At 48.3% G+C, this 19,144-nt stretch overlaps 1 protein-coding gene across 1 annotated transcript in view; it reads left to right on the forward strand.

Moving 5' to 3' along the window:
* The window catches only part of SNX9 (sorting nexin 9), an 80,844-nt gene that overhangs the window by 20,594 nt on the left and 41,106 nt on the right, over nt 1–19,144 (forward strand). The window contains 3 exon segments of the mRNA XM_036022612.1: nt 16,162–16,178; nt 16,181–16,222; nt 16,225–16,247. Of these exon segments, the coding sequence (XP_035878505.1) occupies nt 16,162–16,178; nt 16,181–16,222; nt 16,225–16,247 (82 nt within the window).

Raw genomic sequence — 19,144 nt, forward strand, 5'->3', positions numbered from 1 at the left:
ATACTGTATCGAATATACGGACCACTGTTTTATCCATTCATCTAGTGATGGAAACTTAGGTTGCTTCATTTCTTGGCTACTGGCAGTAATGCTGCTGTGAGTATCTGGGTGGATATATCTTTCTGAATTAGAGTTTTGGGGTTGCTTCGGGTCAAGACCAGGGGTGGGATTGCCGGGTCCTCCTTTGTCTCTTGCTGTCGCCTTTGCTTTCAAGTCTGTCCAGTCTGGTGTGAGTATTGCTGCCCCAACTTTTTTTTTTAATTTCTACTTTCATGAAATACCTTTTTCTCTCCCTTTACTTTCAGCCTATGTGTGTCTTTGGATCTGAAGTGAGTCTCTTGCGGGCAGCATACTCGAGGGTCTTGGCTTACCTACTCAGGCACCCTGTGGTGTTGATCGGAGTGGTGGTCCGTTCGAATTCACAGTAACTGTTGATAGGTAGTTGTTGCCGTTTTGTTCTGTATAGTTCTCATCTGTTTTCCTTCTTAAAGGTGTCCCTTTAACACTTCTTGTAATACTGGTTTGGTGGTGATGACTCCCTTAGGTTTTTCTTGTCTGGGAAGCTCTTTCATCTGTTGTTCGATTCTAAATTATAGCTTGCTGGGTAGAGTTATCTTGGTTATAGATTCTTGCTTTTCATCACTTTGACTATTTCATCCAAACTTCCCTGACCTGCAACGTTTCTGTTGAGAAATTAGCTGACAGGTCTGGGAGCTGCTTTGTAATAACTGCTCTTCTCTTACTGCTTTTAAGTTTCTCTCTTTGTCTTTAAACTTTGGGCTTTTAATTATGATGTGCCTTGTTGTGGGCCTCTTTGGATTCATCTTCTATAGGACTCACTGAGCTTCCTGGGCTTGTGTGTCTATTTCCCTGGCCAGCTTAGGGAAGTTTTCCACCATTGTCTCTTCAGACAGGCTTCTAGTTCGTTGCTGTCCCTCTTCTCGCACCCCTTGATGCGAGTGTTGGGCTGCTTGATGTTGCCCCAGAGGCTCCTTTTACTGTCCTCACTATTTTCGATTCTTTTTTCTTTTTGCTGTTCTGATTGGGTGTTTTCTGCTACCTTATCTTCCAAATTGCTGGTTCGATCCTCTGCTTCATAGAACCTGTTGATTTCCTCTAGTGTATTCTTGATTTTAGTTATTGTGGTCTTCATTTCGAAGTGGCTATCTTTTATGTTTGCCATCTCATTTTTTACGTTTCCTGTCTCTTTGTTGAAGTTCTCACCGAGATCATGGAGCGTCCTTGGGACTTGGGATGATTCAGTTTAGTTACAGACAGACATCTTTACGGAGCTGTCCCTTGTTCTCAGGAGCAGGGTGCGATGTGTGGATGGACCGTCTTCAGTGAGGTTGCTTCAGCTTTTGGCTCTCTCTTCTTGTGTGTTTTGTTTTTGTTGCTATTGGGAATAATATCCTTCCAGTTATTTTTTCAATGAAGTTATCAATTACAGAGAAACTTGCTTTTGCCACTTTATTTATAATTGATAAATTATCGTAGTCTAATATTTTGTCAAATGACTGAGCGTGAGGGTCTCCCCGTGGACACCGTGGTCAGCGTTGCTGGGTCACCCCCACCTCCACGCACTCCACGCACTCCACGCACAGGAGTGGGGGGGCGTCGCTGGTTGGCGCCCCCTCTGGTGGGTCTGGCTCTCGAGTGATCTGGTGAAGTAACAGATGGCAGAGCCACTTTCTGTGGGAAGAAGCAACCCAGCACTCAGCTTTTTCCCTTGAGCTCCAAGGCTAGTCCGGAGACCTCCGTGGGCTGGAGAGACGGAAGTTGTGCGGCAGTTTTTCAGCGCGTGCGGCGTGTGCGTGTGTGCATGTAACGCTCGGAAAGCCCAGAGGCCACGGCAGCTAGCATCTGCGGGCCCCCGGGCCCGTCCCTGTCCAACGCGTGCTGTAGTGATGGCTCCGTTTATCGCATGTGTCACGAGGCCTTGCTGTTATCTTTACCTTATTCTTGAGGAATTCCAGAGACTAAGCTGTAAGGAATTCGGCCCAGTTGAAGCTGTGTGGTCTGGCCTCAACGCAGGCCCCGGGGCTGTGTTGTGACACTGGTGCTGGAGTGCACGCAGGCTCTCTCCCGGGGTCTCTGGGGGAGAGCGGGTGTAGGGGCACGTGGTTCTGTTGTCGCTGTAGCTTTCGTTTGTTTGTTCTTTACAATCAGGAGAACAGTAAAGCTGTGTAACCTTGGGGGAGGGAAGGCTATTTTCTTAAATCACAGCTAAGTGGGGTTTTGTGCGCTTTGCCCAGGGGGGGTTGAGTAGGTCGCCTTGCAGCTGAGGTGCGGAACAAGGAAAGTGTGCTGATGGGAAGGACCTGAGACTAACTGCGCGTGGCGTGTGGCGAGTGGGAGAGTGTGTGTGCTGTTTGGTTCTCAGTGGCTCTGTGTTTGTGTGCAGACGCAGGTCCAGTGCACGCTGGTTCGAAGGGCACTGTCAGACCTGTTAGCTCTTGTGTCCTCTGGCAGAAGAGGAATACTTTTTAACCTCTCCTTTTTAAACTTCACCATGTTGCTTCTGTTATTGCTATAAAGGGAGGGTGTGTGTGTGTGTGTGTGTGTGCGCGCGGTCACACACAGTGAAAATCACAGGACACAGAATGAGCATGGCAGGAATGTGTAGCCTCTAATACAGATTCTCTTTGCCTTCCGGTCACCTTCTGAGTTAAATTTTAGGACATTTGCGCTTTGATATAACCAGGGAGGATTCTCTATACTAGACTGCGGTATTTTCAACAGGATTTGGAACTTCGTAAGAGACGTACAAGACAGTGCTTTCAAATTTTCTTTCTTTTTTTTTTTCTTGAAATTAGGCAGTAGAGTCATGCTAAAAGCAAGACACTAGCCCTGGCTTGTGTGGCTCAGTGGATTGAGCACTGGCCTGCAAACCAAAGTCTGGCTGGTTGATCCCCAGTCAGGGCACATGCCTGGGTTGTGGGCCAGGTCCCCAGTAGGGGGCGCACAAGAGGCAGCTACACATTGATGTTTGTCTCCCTCTCTTTCTCCCCTCCTCTAAAAACAAAATAAATAAAATCTTAAAGAAAAAAGACAAGCAATTGTCACTTAAAAAAATAAGACACGAAAACGGTACAAAGGGGCTAAAGACTGAAAACCCCTCTCCCCCAGGCAGAGCCGTCATCTCTGCAGAGGTGTTCTGTGCACAGGTGAGCAAATGCACTTTCCCCTCTTTTTACACACGTGGTGTGTGTTGCTTTATTGTCTCACATGTGACGGGGGACCGCAGAAGACCAGAATTTATTTATAAAACTATATCTCTAACGTGTTTGAACTTCAGCCACCTTCCAGGTTCTCTCCCTTTGATGCAATACAGCCATCAGAACTTTTTCCACTCCTCAAAACCATTTTTGAACTCATCGATTTTCATGTAAACCTTTTAGTGCTTCTGCTGTTTTGTTTGTTTGTTTCATCTCTCCACATCAGCAAAATGTTTCCCTTTGAGGACTTGTTCATCCTGAGAAAACAAAAAAAAAGTCACGGGGCAAGATGGGTGAATAGGGAGGCTGGGCATTGCGGGGGTGGGGGGGTCACACCGTTTCAGGTCAAAACTGCGGAGCCCGCAGCAGCGTGCAGGCAGGTGCGCCGGTACATCACACACCGTGAAACGGGCCAGTGCGCTGCAGGAGTCTTCAGCGAAAAAACTCACTGAGGCTGAACACAGCCTCCACAAGGCCGCCATCTGGTGCACCGGTCCAGGTGGTTCCTAGACTCGCCACCGAGGGGGGCGAGCTTCCTGGGGGGGGCCGCCCCTCCAGAAGACAATTCCGGGTTTTCAGTCCCGCTCGCGTGCGTTAGAAGTACTTCCAGGTCCCAAACATGGAGCACACCCTCATTCTTCCTTGTTAGCACGCGGCGCTCCGCGGCGTGGAGGCTCCCTTCCCTGACCAGTCCCGCCCTCCGGGCTGCGTCCGCTCCTTTGTTCTTGTGGCGCTGCTGCTGCGACAGCAAGCTTTTTACACAGTCATTTTGTAGGGGGGTGAGTGTCTCCAGACGCCAGAGCCCCAGAGGTGGCGTCTCTGAGGGCATGTGGTTCCGCCTGACGTGCCTCCATGGCCCCTCTCTCCCGTCCACACCTGGGACCCCTCTCTCCCGTCCGCACCTGGGGCCCCTCTCTCCCATCCGCACCTGGGACCCCTCTCTCCCGTCCGCACCTGGGGCCCCTCTCTCCCGTCCGCACCTGGGACGCCTGTTTCCCGGGACTTCCACCCTCACCAGCGCCTTGTGCTCGCCAGCGTTCTGTCTTTTTGCCCATCCAGATAGGTGAGAGATAGTACTTATTTAGTTTTATGAGTGAGGTTTTACATTTTTAAGAGCCATTTTTACTTTTTTTCCTTTACTGATTTGTAAATCAAATCACTTGTTAGGGTGGGGGAGCCAGCCTGTAACCTGGGACAGGAGTGGCAGGTGTTTTTCCCACTGGCCATTTACTTCTATCTTGTTTATGTTGGCTTTTGCCAGGCAAGGCAGGTGTGTTTCATTTTGGGTGAACAGAAACTTCATCCCCTCTCCCTTTGAAGAACTTGAGGATTTTGTTTCACAGCCAGAGTCCTCCCCTACTGTAAGATTGCTTTAAAAATTCTCTTAACATTTCCTGTGATACTTTTTATAGCTTCCACAAAAAACCTTTCTATTGTAAAGAATGTTACACATAGTCAAAAGTAGAACGGTGTGAGGAAGCCGTTACCCAGCTGGAGCAAGTACTGACTCACCTGTTCCGTCCAGACGCATCAACTTCCCTCTCCGGCCCTTTGTATTTGAAGAAGTACCGGCTGTTTTATCACTTCATCTGTAGCTATTTTAGTGTCAGTCACTGAAGATGGGGAGTCCTTTTTTTTTAAGATTTTATTTATTTATATTTAGAGAGGGAAGGGAGGGAGAAAGAGAGAGAGAAACATCAATGTGCAGTTGCTGGGGCCGTGGCCTGCAACCCAGGCATGTGCCCTAACTGGGAATCGAACCTGCGATGCTTTGGTTCGCAGCTCGTGCTCAATCCACTGAGCTACACCAGCCAGGGCTGAAGATGAATGTCCTTTAAGAATGTAGCTACAAGACCATTTTGGTACCTGAGAGTTGAATACTTTCCAGTATCGTACACCTCTTAAGTCTTCAAATTTCCAGGTGTCTCAAATACCGTAATCTCTTCTGTTGGACTCAGAATCCAGATAGTCTGTATATTGCCATTGTGATAGATCCTCTAAGTCTCTTCATGTACAGGTTCCGTTACTTCTCCTCTCCTCCCCTCCCGTGGCTTGATTCTGCCTTTTGGAATTGTTAGAAAAAATGATTCTCTAGCCTTCTGTATCTGGATTGGCTTATAGCATCCTGATTGCACAGTCTAATATATTCCTTTGTAGCTCCTGTAAATCGGCACTAGAACCTATGGTATAGAGTATTAGGGAATAATATTCTAGTTTTCTTTCCAGCGTATTTCATCATTAGCATTGCATTCCACCAGCAAATCACTTCTGGTTGTCTTTTGGATGCACTTGGTTAGGTGCATTAAGTTATTAGAGATTGAATATTAATATCATATAATCTAATAATATTAATAGAGGATAATAATTCTATTCTCTTTCATCTTTGTCCTCAAGGTTCACCCAGGTTTTTGCATATTTCAGAGTTTCCTTTTTAAGGCTGAATAATATTCCATTGTGCAGGGGTGGACAAAGTAGGTTTACTCTTGTCAGTGCATGAAACATGGAGTTAATTCTTCTACTTATTCATGATTGTATTGTTCATTTGCACTGCAACTGTAAACCTACTTTTGCCCACCTGTGCGTCCACCCCATACTTTCTTTATCCGCTCCCCTGTCGGAGGACACTGAGCTTGTTCCCTGCCCGGGCTGCTGTGAGCGCTGCCGCGGCGAACGCAGGGAGTGCTGGCATCTCCTCAGTTCAGCACTGAGATCCTGGTTCACTTCTTTCAGATGAGTGTCCAAAGTGGGGTTCTGGGTCCTGTGGCAGTTCCAGTGTGTGTGTGTGTGTTTGTTTGTTTGTTTGTTTGTTAGAGATCTTTATACTATTTTCCATAGTGGCTACACCAGTTTGCATTAGCTGGAATATTTTTATAAGAGAGTCTTCTTTTTTACCTGCTAGTTGATTAGTTTGTGGTACAGTTTCTAAAGGAGAGGCAGGATAAATGCAAGGTGTTTTTTTTTTCACCTTACGTATCAGTTTGCAAAATGAATTGGTTCCCCACACTATCCTATAATGCTGGCCATTTAGTTTTGTCATTTGAACTCATGGGTTTAAACACATTTGATGTTTCTGTCCTTAACACTGTTGATGCCCATATTGTCCTTTGATTGGACAGCAAGCTTCTCTGTAAGCTGGAGCCGCGCCCTTTGATGCAACCACGTGGGCTGTGCTGCTGCGGTCTTCCATACCTGGTGAGAAAAGATGGTCCCAGCCTATCTTGTGTGTCTGGGTTTCGTTCTTGGTTCCCCACCCGCCCCCACCCCGAAACACAGAGTCAGCCATTTCTCTGAGTAAATTTGACTTCTTTTAATGGAAAATGCTATTTGGAGATTCATTCTAGGCACTAAGTGTGTGAATATGTACTTCCTTTCTTCCTTTTTTTTTTTTAGATGTAAATCTTTTCCATCTTGGAATTTATTTTGGTGTAAGGCATTCATTCATTTTGTGTTTTTTATTCCAGAGAGCTACTCACTTATTGTACAACAATATAATGCCACTTTATCATACTGCTACATTTCTATGTCTTTGGAACTAGTTGTGTGGATTTTGCTTTTTCTAGTCTCTGCTTGTTTTGGGGGTGGGGTTTGGTGAAAACATTTTTTTTTAGCTATTTTGGTATATTTATATGTCCAAGTGGATTTTAGGACTAGTTCTGTTTCAGGAGAAAGGAAGCCTGTTTATATTCTTGTTAGAAGCATGGAAGCGATAGCTGCTGTCTCGATGACCTGAGCCTTTCCTTCTGTAAACGTGGAGAGGCTGTTTGTATGAAGCCGTGTTGTTGTGTAGCCGACTGCCCCCAAACGTGGTTCCTTTTTTTTTTAATTTTTATTTATTTATTTTTAGAGAGGGAAGGGAGAGAGAGAGAGAGAGAGAGAGAGAGAGAAAACATCAATGTGCAGTTGCTGGGGGCCATGGCCTGCAACCCAGGCACGTGCCCTGACTGGGAATCGAACCTGCGATGCTTTGGTTTGCAGCCCGTGCTCAATCCACTGAGCTATGCCAGCCGGGGCACGTGGTTCCTTAAAACAGCACGTGCCTACTGTTTCTGTGGGCGGTTCTTGTGGTCTGGAAAGCCCAGCTGAGGCTGGGTGGCCTCAGGTGGCCTTGCCCACATGTTGGCGGGCCGCACATTGTACAGCCGGAGGCTGGGGTCAGACCGTGCAGACTGTGGTCTCGTCTACCAGGTCACAGAGGCGCTCCTGCTGTGGGAGCGGCAAGACAGTCCCCCCCCAACCCTCGGCTTCTAGTGCAAGTGCTTCTCAGGCCTTTGCTCGCGTCACATCTGCTGTCACTCTGTCGGCTACAGCGAGCACGCGACCCAGTCCCGAGTCCGGAGGGGAAAACAGCCTTCACTTCCCCGAGGGGGGAGTGGCAGTCGCCCGCCTGGGAGCAGTCATGGGGTGCGCGGGTTCCTCGTGACTGTGTGGACTGTCTACAATACTTGCCAGTTTTTCCCAATTTTCTGTCTTTTAGGAACATCTTCAATCTTTTTCCAGATCAGTCTGACACATCTCTTCAGTTTATTCCCACAATACATATTTTGTCTTTCGCAGGCTACTGTAAATGGTGTCTTCCCCCCACCCTCCGGATTTTAACGTGCAATCCCTGGGCAGGTGGTCCCTGTAACCATTGAAGGTGAGAGAACAGCAAGAGAAGTACCCTGAGGACTCTCACTCCCACTCCTGTTCTTACCCACTCATTTTCCTCTCCCATCTGTTCAGGTGACACATTCTAAAGTAATTTATCTGCTGCTCCTTTCTGGAAATAGTGGCAAATATAAATGTTCTTCTACCTATGAACAAGGTCGCATACGATATGCCCTATTCTGCAACTTGCTTTCCTCACTTAACGATGTCTTCACTCCGTGCCAGTGCGTGGAGGATTGTTCTCGTTTTTTATCGCTACGTAGTATTCCCTTGTGGTGACATTCCTGGGTTGATTTAAACCGGTCGCCTATAGTGGGCGCTATGGTTGCATTGCAGACAGTGCTGCGGTAAAGAACCTCATACACGCGGTCACAGGTGCATCTAGAGAGTGGGTTCCCGAAATGAGACTCCTGGGTCAAGGGGTAAAAGGGTCTCTGAAACTATATTGAAGTAGCATTTCTCACTTATCACATCGCCAAAAATCCAAAAGTCAGTTAATTGATTCTGTCCTGTGAGCCTGTGGAGAAGAACCATTCCTTTCATATGCGTTGCTGGTAGAGGTTTAAAATGGTACAGCCCCCAATGGGGGTAAATCCGACATCATCTACCAAGTTAATTTTTCTTTCTGTGTGAAATTGAGTCCCACATGTTTATGGGCCATTTATATTTTTCTATGAACTCTTTGTTCCTCTGCCCATTTTCCTGTTGGGTTGCGTATCATTTTCTTGACTTCTAGAAGTTCTTTGTGTGTTAGATTAACCTTTGTGATTCTAATTGCAAAGATTCTTTCCTGTGTAACTCATGTCTTCCGTATTACTGATTTTTGTGTAATGACTTTGTTCCCAGCCACCTTGGAGGAGTCAGCAGATTATGACCTATGGTCAAAACCCAGCCTGCCGGGGTTTTTTTTTTTCTAGTAGATAACATTCTTCGGAGCACAGCCGTGCCCGTGTGCTGACGTGCCGTCTGTGATGGTTTTTGCACTATCTCAGCAGCAGAGACAGATCGGTGTGGCCTGCAGACCCTAAAGTATTCACCGTCCGGTTCTTTACAGAAAAAAGGAAAACCGACCCCCAATTTAAAGCAACCACGTTTTTGTATGATGCAGTTTTTTTTTACTTGAACCTAAAATAAAAAGCCAGTAAACGCTTCGTGTGTGTGTGTGTGTGTGTGTGTGTGCCGCGCGCGTGCGCTTTAATGATGAAACTGCGAAGCCGTGGGTAGAGCAGGCGAGGCGCACGTGGGGTCAGAGTGCCTGTTTCGGCACACGGCATGCGTGGTAATGGTGACGCTGTGGTGTGACGTGGCCAGTGCGTTCCCACCACGTCCAGTGGATTCGCTGAGATGCTTTTGTCTGACCGTTCTTCAGTACGCTGCTGCCTCAAGAAGCTGGGGTCCGGCTGGGCTTGGCGCTCTCTCCAGCTCACCCAGGTCTCCAGCGGCTCGGTTTCCACGTGGCCTCAGTTCCGGGGCCCTCCGGGGTCCGAGCCCTCTTCAGAACCGCTCCGCCTGAGCGGAGTGTGGAAGTGGGTGGCACAGTTCGGTGGCTTGCTCGTATTTAGAACTTCTTCCCTCTGGGATGAGACAATTGCCCTTTGTTACACTGAGATTTAAGATGATTCTAACTAGTTCTTGGAAATTTATATTCCTGCACTCAGTGACTTTCTATTTACATTTGTATTTATTTTAGAAATTTCCCAAACTGCTCATTTAATTGACCACTAGTTAAAAAGTTCCTTTAAGCTCATCATTTCATCAGGATGCCAGGTATAAACCCATATTCTAGGAAAAACATTTTTAAGGAACGTATTAATTCATTGGTAGTTTATTTTTTTAAAAATTTGCATAAGAAAAATCAAATTTTCAGCCGTTCTCAGTGGCTGCTACCAGTGCTTTAGAGGAATGTCTTCCTTTGGGAAGATCTTGACTAGAACAACGGTTGAAATACGACCTTGACAGAGCTGTGTCGTCTCTACTGGGTTCTACTAGATCACTAAACACGCTGCATGTGTCTAAGGAGGTGGGCCGACTTTGTTTCTTCCTTGGGAATTTCAAGAGCACCACACGCGAGACCTGGTAATTAATTGATCTATGGCCTCTTGGAAAGAGTTCCTTCTCTTGGATCCTGGGGATACTACATTTAAACATTTTTTTGAAGATTTTATTTACTTATTTTTAGAGAGAGGGGAAGGGAGAGAGAAAGACAGAGAGAAATGTTAATTGGTTGCCTCTGTACGTACCCTACTGGGAACAAACTGGCAACCCAGGCATGTGCCTTGGCTGGGAATAGAACCAGTACCTTTTTGCTTTGTAGGATAGGATGATGCCCAACCAACCAGTTGAGCCACACAGGTCAGGGCTTAATTTAACAGTTTCAAATGGAGCAGGTGAAACTATGGAAAGCATGCTTATCAGGGTTTCTGATGACTTAGCAAGAAAGACAAAGGGATAATTGGACAATGGCTTCAGAATTCAGAAAACACTTAGTAGAGGAGCAGTGAGCCTTGAATCTAACAGGCAAAATTTACAAGGCTATTTAAGATTCTATATTTGATCCTATTTTGAATCAGAGTGAGCAAGCACAAAGCAGTTAAAATCACAGATATAAATTGAAAAGCAATTTAAGCCTTAGCCACTTAAATAGGGATAAGTACATATGCATATATTAATGTTACATACTAGTGCTCAGTCTATTAGAATAAGTTCCGTCTGATGATCTTGATGGCGAGGTAAAGGCAATAAACAGGAAGGCATTAAATATCCAAGACTTTTATAAAAAGCCAAATGAGTGTGCTTACGGAAAAACGAGCTCGCCATTTAAAAGGGGAACTAGTTACATAGAAACGTTACCTGCACCCCAAGCTCCACCGCTCACAGGTGTCAGGTCAGTAAGGAGTCCTCCGGTCTCTCGGATTTCTGAATGGTTGACGTTTTTCAACTCACTTTTTGAGCGTCTCTTTAGGAAGACGAGAGAGAGCTCCATTTCTGAAGGTTGCTACCTTTTCCAAGATTTGGTTGAGATTTATGTAAAACCAAGGAAGCGGATGCTTAGAAGTGAGGGCTTGTGTTCTGTGTTCTAACCCCTGTGCGGACTTGGTGCCGCCAGCTTTTGTTCGTGGTTTTTTCTGTTTTGAACTGTTTTAATTCTCTGTTGTTCATTTTCGGTTCTAGGTTTTTTTTTTAGTTTTTATTTTTTTCCTTCAAAGTAGGAATTATCCAGTGTGTTTCTTTCATTTAGAATGTTTAATAAGTTCTTTCATTTGGAATTACTGGTTTGTGTCAACTTGAACTCCCGGTTGCACGTGACTGAGTCTGACCTCATGTTCGCTAAAGCCCAAAAGGAGCTCCTTGGGCTCATGTGACCGAAAAGTCCCCGAGGGGAGAAGGAGCTTGCAGGCCTTCCCAGCGATCTCATCCGGAGGCTCCTTCCCTCGTGTCCTCTCTGCATTCCACTCCCTGGGTTTTTCCGGCTTCTTCGTGCCTCAGCTCCTTAGCCACTGGCAACGTTGTCGTAGAAAAAGGCCAGTCTCCCCAGCACTCACATCACTTTCTTTTTCCCCCTTTATTTTTATTGTTTTCACTGTTATATTTGTCCCCGGTTTCCCCCTTTGTCCACCGCCACCCATCTCTGCCCCCCCTTCCCTCCGGCCATCACCGCTCTGCTGTCTGAGGGTCCGGCATCTGTGTTCCTGGGCTCCTCCCTCCACCTTCTCTCACCTAGTGTCCACCGCCCCCCCCCCCCCCCCCGACAGCTGTCAGTCTGTTCCCACGTCCATGCCTGTTTCGGTTTTGTCAGTTCATCCTGTTCGTGAGATTCCACCTTCGGGTGACATCACGGTTGTCTTTCTCTGACTGGCTAATCTCACTTAGCATGATGCTCCCCAGGTCCGCCCCTGCCGTCGCAGGGGCAGGAGTTCCTGCTCCTCACGGCCACGTGTTGATTCCACTGGGTGAATGAATGAATGTGCCAGAGCTTTTGACCCATCATCACCTACTCATGGCGCTGGGGCTGTTTCCAGGTCTTGGCTCTTGCGGATGCTGCAGTGAACACAGGGGTGCATGTGGTCTTTCAAATGGATGGTTCAGGGTTCTTAGGGTGTATGCCCAGAAGTGGGATCTCACTGGTCATAAGGCAGTCTCATTTCTAGTTTTTTGAGGAGATTCCATACTGTTTCCCACAGTGGCTGCACCAGTCTGCATTCCCACCCACAGTGCACGAGGGGTCCCTTTTCTCCACGTCCTCGCCAGCACTGTTTGTAGATTTATTGATGGCGGCCATTCTGGCGGGTGGCATCTCACTGTGATTTTAGTTTGCAGCTCTCTGGCTAGTGATGCTGAGCGTTTTCTCTCATGTCTGTTGGCTATCTGTCTGTCCCCTTGGCAGAAGTGTCTGTTCGGGTCCTTTGCCCATTTTTTTAATTGGATTGTTTGTCTTCCTGGTGTTGAGTTGTATGAGTTCTTCCTGAATTTTGGAAATTACATCACTTTCTGGGAGAGGTTCTGATGATCCCTGTTGGGGTTATCTGCTCACCAACTGCTTGGAGTCGAGACAGAAACGGTTTCCAGAAGAAGGATGGGGGCGGACAAGACCACAGATGTTTACCCAAGAGGTCAAAAAGCACGAATATTTTTGTGCTGCTCTCTCTTCTCCCAAAACGAAGCGTGTGCTCAGGATGGCGGGTCATGCACGTACCAGGCAGGTGTGTGGTGGCTCCCTTAGTGTCCCAGGCGTTGGCCGGGAGGTTCTGAGTCCGTGAGTGTGTGTTCGCTGCATGTAGACGGTGGAACTTAGCGTGCGAGGGTGCCGCCTACCAGCCGCTCTCCTTGTCCGCGATAATCACGGCTGAATTCAGTGCATGCTGCAGCTATCTATTGATCAGAGGACTATGTGGGCATTTAGCTGTTGAAAATAAGTCATTTCTTAAAGTATACCTAATATTGGAAAAGCAGTATAGAAAAACAACTTTTTTCAAAGACTGTGTCAAAAATAGGTAGATTGGCGATCGGGGTCAGGGTCGGCATTTAGGTTCCGGATACTGTGCGGGGAGAGGGAGAGGCACAAGGGGGGTGTAAGGGGCGACCGAGCGGAGGCGGCAGGTGGGAGCCAGATGCAGGGACCGGAAAGGGAAGTAGGCGAAGGGAGGACCGTGTCCGGAGCCCTTCTGAGCTGAAGGGCTTCCGGTCACACTTAAGCTTTGTAAGAATAATTGCTCCTCCAGAACAAACAAACAGAACGGGAACAGACTCACTGTCACAGGGGAGCAGACCGGTGGTGTTGGAGGGTGGGGGTGGGGAGCTGGGGGGAAGGGGAGGGGACCTGAGCAGCACAGGCTGGCAGTTACGGAGTGGTCGCAGGGACGTGAGGTCCAGCGCAGGCAGCACAGTCAGTGAAGTGGTGTTGCAGTAACTACGCGTGGGTCCAGGTGGGACTGGAAAAGTCAGGGGACCGCTGGTAAAGTGTGTTGATTGTCTAACACTGTGCTGTATACCCGAAACCAGTGCAAAGTATATTGGATGTAAACTGTGATCTAAAAAAACCGGTGCTGGTGAGGATGTGGAGGGAGGGGAACCCTTTTGCACTGTTGGTGGGACTGCAGACTGGTGCGGCCACTGTGGAGAGCAGGATGGAGATACCTCAGAAAATTAAAAATGGATCTGACTTTGAACCCAGCGATCCCACTTCTGGGAATGTATCCACAGGAGCCCAAAAACAACTAATTCAAGAGAACATAAGCACCCTACGTTCATTGCGGTGTTACTTACAATCGCCAAGTTATGGAAGCAGCCCAAGTGTCCATCAGTAGACGAGTGGATTAAACAACTGTGGGACATTTACCCAATGGATACTACTCCACCGTAAAAAGAAGAAACTTGTACCCTTTGCAACAGCACTGATGAACCTGGAGAACTTATGCTAATTGAAATTAGCCAGTCACAGAAAGACAGATACCATATGATTTCACTCATATGTGGAATGTAATGAACAAACAAAACTAACAAGGAAATGGGGACAGACTCACAGATGGAGATGAGAGCAGGATGACAGCTAGTGGGGGGGGGGGACTGAGCACAAAGAAAAAGGACTCAGGACATGGACAGCAGTGGGTGATTGTGGGGGGGAGGGGTAAGGGCACTAATGGGTAATGGAAAAAATACAATAAAGATAAAATTTTTTTAAATTTAAAATTCGAAAGAAAGAAAAATAGTTCCTCCCCTAGACTGTTTAGTTATTTTCTGTTGACGTTCTCATTGAGGATGTGTTTTTAAATCTTTTTGTTCTTCAAAATTATTCTCATTTCTAATGTTTTCAGAAGCATCCTGGATAAGGAAAAGTCCTGGGTCAGCACTTTAAATAAACCTACCATGTTTATAGACATTCCTCCCTATGGGGGAATGTTCAGTAACATTCAAATGTATAAGAGTTTCTGTTGTTTTGTTTTTGACATTGATTTACCAAATGTAAATTGGTAAACAAGAGGCTTTGGTGTCCGGCGTTTGGGATTAGTTGGAGTCAGCAGGATTAAAAAAAAAATGTGGTCACTGGGATTCCCGAGAACAGAAACGGTAAGAAAGCATCCGCCTGGTCGGCCCACCAGGCCCCTCCCCCCTCCAGGGACGCCTGCACGGACCCCCCTGCCCGCCCCCCGTGTTATTTCCCGCCTGCCTCTCTGCCCAGGGGACCGAGGTTGGGAGGACGGTTTTTTAAAAACCGCTCCACAGCAGCGGCAAGCAGAGTTCCTTCTCCCCTGGCAGCCGCACGAGATAGACGACCTCCGCGCAGTTGTGTGTCCTTTGTGACGACCAACCCGAGGAAAAGGAACGCGGCTCTGGCTGGTGGGATTCTCCCCCTGCAGCCTGTCCTCTCACCCCCAAGCTCTGTGTAAAGGTGCGAGGGAGGGATCAGGTGCCGTTGCTGGACCACGGACTGTGTGCTGCCGTTCGCCCCTTCTCAGCATTTTATCATGGAAACTCTCGAACGTGTTGAACAGTTTGCATCATTTTCATGAATGCCATGCACCCACCGTCCAGATTCTGTAAATAGCGTTTACTGTGCATGCTTTGTCTCACATTTGTCCCTCAGCCCCTCTTACTGTTTTTTGCCGTATTCCAAAATAAATTAGTATTGGGTTTGTTTTTTTTTTTTTCCTATCTTCTATTAGCTGTGAGCCCTTACCCCCTGTGATAAGGGCCTCGGGCACCCGTGGGGGGCAGGGGTGAGGAGGCCCGCTGGCCGAGCGACGGGCCTCGCGCTGTTCTGCCACGGGGCAGGTGTGGGAGCGATGCTCGCTGCTGAAGGCGGCCCCTTCCCTCCTCTGTAATGTGCCCGGGGAAACCTCAGTTTTCCCCTCAGGACGAACAGTTTACTTTAAAATACACCACGTGTTCTTAGGTGTGTGGAGCCCAGTCTAGAAGATGGACTTCCTTCTGTAAGATAGTCTATGAAGGACATTATATAGCATTTGAAGTGGCTTAAAAAGGATGGATGTAATGATGTATCATAAAAGCGTATACGCAGTACGTTCTTTACAGTGGTGATGCACTTGGAGGGCGCATGTGGCAGTGCGGTCCGAGGAAACCCCGTTTGGGGTTGGCGCCTCAGGGTCGTCTAAGGGAAGAGGCTGGGAGAGGAGCCCCGCATCGGGCCAGCATGGCTTCCCTGTGGTCTGTTTGCAGTGAGATTAGCGTTTGTTGCAGGAAAAAGTTTGACACTTGCAGCTTGGTCAGGTCACCTGGCCGGTCAGCGCAGCCCAGTGGGTCACTGCGCAGCGGCCGTGCCGCAGCAGAGCATGAACACCTCCTGCCTCCGCGCCCTGCTCGGCTGGGGGAGGATGCACTGCGAACCCGCCCCAGTGGCTGTAGATAAGGCCAGAGGGAGGTTTCCAGCGGCAAAGGGGGTAATCTAAAACTGGGTGACTCTGGGACGTGGTGGCATATCTGTATGTCCACATGCATTATCTCTTTGGTCACCCGAGCGGGAGTGTCCCGGATGAACAAAACCCGCACGTCCCCTCCTCGCCTCCTGAAATGGAGGGGCACGCCTTTCCCCTTGGCGAGACGGGAGCGTTCTCAGTACTTTGGGGGGCTGGTCTCTGAGGGCAGTGGGGCCGCTGCCAGCAGCCTCCCCCTGTCCCAGAAGCAGAACAGGGGCTCTCACCCTGCTGGTGTGTCCTCCCTCCTCCCTCACAGGAGGGCTGGGGAAGTGTTCTGGTCACACCGGCGTGTTTACGGCATGAGCTTAAAGGTTGTCTTGCTAAGTTTGCATTTGTAACTCCCTTTCCTCTCCACTGCCCGACAGGCCTCGGGTGATGTATGACTCGCCGCGGAGCCTGGGAATAATGAACTGACGGTCAGCGAAGGGAGGTCATCACAATCACAAACCCGGTGAGAGCTGCGTCCTTAAAGACTGCTTTTAAGACTTTTTCTCACAAGCTGGTCGCTCCAGCCCGTGTGGATTCTTCCCGTTGCTTACGAAGTATTGATGGTAAAGTAAGAGTATGTGTCTGCAGACACCTGAGAAAGGGCGGTCCCCTGAAGACGGCTGGGTGGGGTTCCGGGTGGGGTTCCGGGTGGGGCCTGTCGGACAGGAGTGGAGACGGCACCCCCGCCGGATGGGAGGAGGGGCAGAGATCAGAAAGTGTTCGGTGTTTGTCCAGACACCTCAGCCACCACCTGACAGCCTTGTGAGCAGGGGGGGTTCGGCTAAGTGCTGCCGTATTCTCTCTAAGTATCTCCCCATGAGCTCTGTGAGGTCTGGATCTTTCATCTCTTTTTACAAACGAGGGTAGTTAGGAGACTGAGAGAAGTTAAGGAATCTGCCCCAAAACCATTCTGCTTGTAAGCAAGTGGCACACAAGGGTTCAAGCCACGTGTGCCTGGCCTGTAAGCCACTGCCTTCCCCCTCTCCGCTGGGAGCACTGGTGTGTGATCCATCCCACGTCCTGGGGTGTGCAGGGTGTGCGGACCAGCAGGCCGAGAACGCTGGCTCCCAGAGCCAGACCCCCCAGGATTCCCCCTGGAGCACGGCAGGCCGTGCGTGGACTTCAGACTTCATCGGTTGAGTGACGGGCTCGTTCAGGGTTTTGCCCGGTGCCCGTGGTTGGCGGTGGTGTGGCAGGTGGCAGGGCGAGACCCGCGCTTCAGGGAAGTTAACCCGGCAGAGCTGTGCGGAGCCAGGGGAGTCCGGGGCCGGACTGGAGGCCGTAGCAATGGGAGTGGGAAGCAGATGGGTATAAGGAGGCCGCGGAGCTCAGACCTTGGGGCCCCATGAGATGCTGTGGCTGAGAAGAGAGTTGAGGATGCCCAGGTATCTGTGCTTTCCATCCGAGACAGAGCCGGGCTCATTAACATATGTAAGTCTGGAAAAAAGTAAATGAGGTTACTTTTAGGTATGTTGAGTTTAAAGAACAGTAAATAGTCACCCTTGGCCGGTGGCTTCGCATTGGATTAGAAGTGGGCGTGCAGGGCTGGAGAGGAGGGTGGCACAGGAAGATACCAGTCAGGTGAGGGGACTCTGGAAAGGGGAGGGGTGAGGAAGAGGGTAGTGGCTTCTTAATGTTGACAGTATTTCTAAAGCCTATTTTATGTTTTTTAAGTTTTTTTTATTGTTGTTCAATTACAGTGGTCCCCATTTTCCCATTACTCTCCCTACCCTCCCCCCATTTAATCCCCCTGCCCCCCCCATTGTCCTTGTGCGTGAGTCCTTGATACATGTTCCTTGACTTGACCTTCTCCTCCTTTTCCCCATCGTCCCCTCCCCTCTGGTCACAGTCAGTTTGTTTCTTATTTCCATGTCTCTTATTTTATGTTTTAGATTCAAAAAAGATTTGCTAGATAGAAGTACTCCTATTTTGCCTTGTATACTGAGCATGCTTTGTGCAAATTTTTGAGGGGAAAAATAAGGATGCGCATTATACATGGGTTCAGTGATCCACATACCATGGGTCTAATAATCCCACGTGTAATGGGCACAAAAATGTGGGTGCTCATTGTACACAGCAAAATATGGTATATGTAGCTTTATAAAATATGCTAAGTGTATTTAAGTAAGTGGGTTCTGTTTTCAATCATAGGAAAAATTTAGATTATCTACTACCCATCTAATTTTTTAATTGAAGAAGTGTTCTTCATATCGTGGAAGAAACAGTATTGTCTTTAAGTTGCTATTGTCAAAAATGGACAAAGTGGTGGCTTAAAGTGATTTCTCTGAAAGAATATTTTATCTAGATTCAGGTAGTTATAACTAATTAGGGCACACTTTATGCACTTAATTCTTACTGTTCTAAGGGGGAAAACTGGGACTTTGCTGAGGTAATAGATTGAAAAATAGAAATCTCGATATAGAGTACTTTATTATTTAGTTTACTAATGTTACTTATTCGGAAGAGCTAAGGAACCATGCATCAGTAGTTAGCTTGCCCCAAACGGCAAGCAGTCCTAAAGCCGAGTGGCTTCAACAACCAGGAATCCACAAGTCGCTGGACGGTTCCCCGACCTGGGCTCATTCTGGAGCCTGCCATCACCTGGGGCCCAGGGGCCTCCCGTGGCCTCACTCGCCCGTCTGGCTGGGCTCCTTCTGGGGGTGGCTGGCTTTGGGTGGGGCAGGGGCAGACCAGGCCCTGTCCCCCTCATCGTCTAGCAGCCCAAGTGTATTCTCCTAGCAGCTCTCTGCGGGGGGGAGCCGTCTGAAGTGTGCAGAGCCTCTTGAGGCCAGGCCCTGAGCTCCCCCGCCATTTCCACCTCATTCTGTTGGCCCACGTGGTCACAAAGGCGGCACGGACTCTAGAGGTGGGGCGTGCGCTCCACTTCTTGACCCTGGAGCTGCTGCACATCAGCTGTGTGATCTCCCTCCCCCAGAGCAGGAGCCAGAAAGCGACCTCATAATGGCGGCCTTGTGTTGGTGGGCCGCCTTCAGTCTCCGGTCACTTACTGTCAAAGCTGGATGTTCTTGGTTTTTTTGGAGGGGGGAGTTAAGATTTTATTTATTTATTTTTAGAAGGAAGGGAGGGAGATAGAGAGAGAAACATCAACATGTAGTTGCTGGGGGTCATGGCCTGCAACCCAGGAATGTGCCCTGACTGGGAATCGAACCTGCGATGCTTTGGTTCTCAGCCCGCGCTCAATCCACCGAGCTACGCCAGCCAGGGCTGATATTCTTTTTAGATGATACGATTTTCTGGAGTAAAGAGAAGGCTTAAAAATGTTAGATTTTGAATTTAGTTTTATAGGAATAAAAAAGATGAATGTTCATTGTTTTTCATGTGTAACATTCATAAAGCAAA

Source organism: Phyllostomus discolor, chromosome 4, assembly GCF_004126475.2.
Source record: "Phyllostomus discolor isolate MPI-MPIP mPhyDis1 chromosome 4, mPhyDis1.pri.v3, whole genome shotgun sequence".
Classification (NCBI taxonomy): domain Eukaryota; kingdom Metazoa; phylum Chordata; class Mammalia; order Chiroptera; family Phyllostomidae; genus Phyllostomus; species Phyllostomus discolor.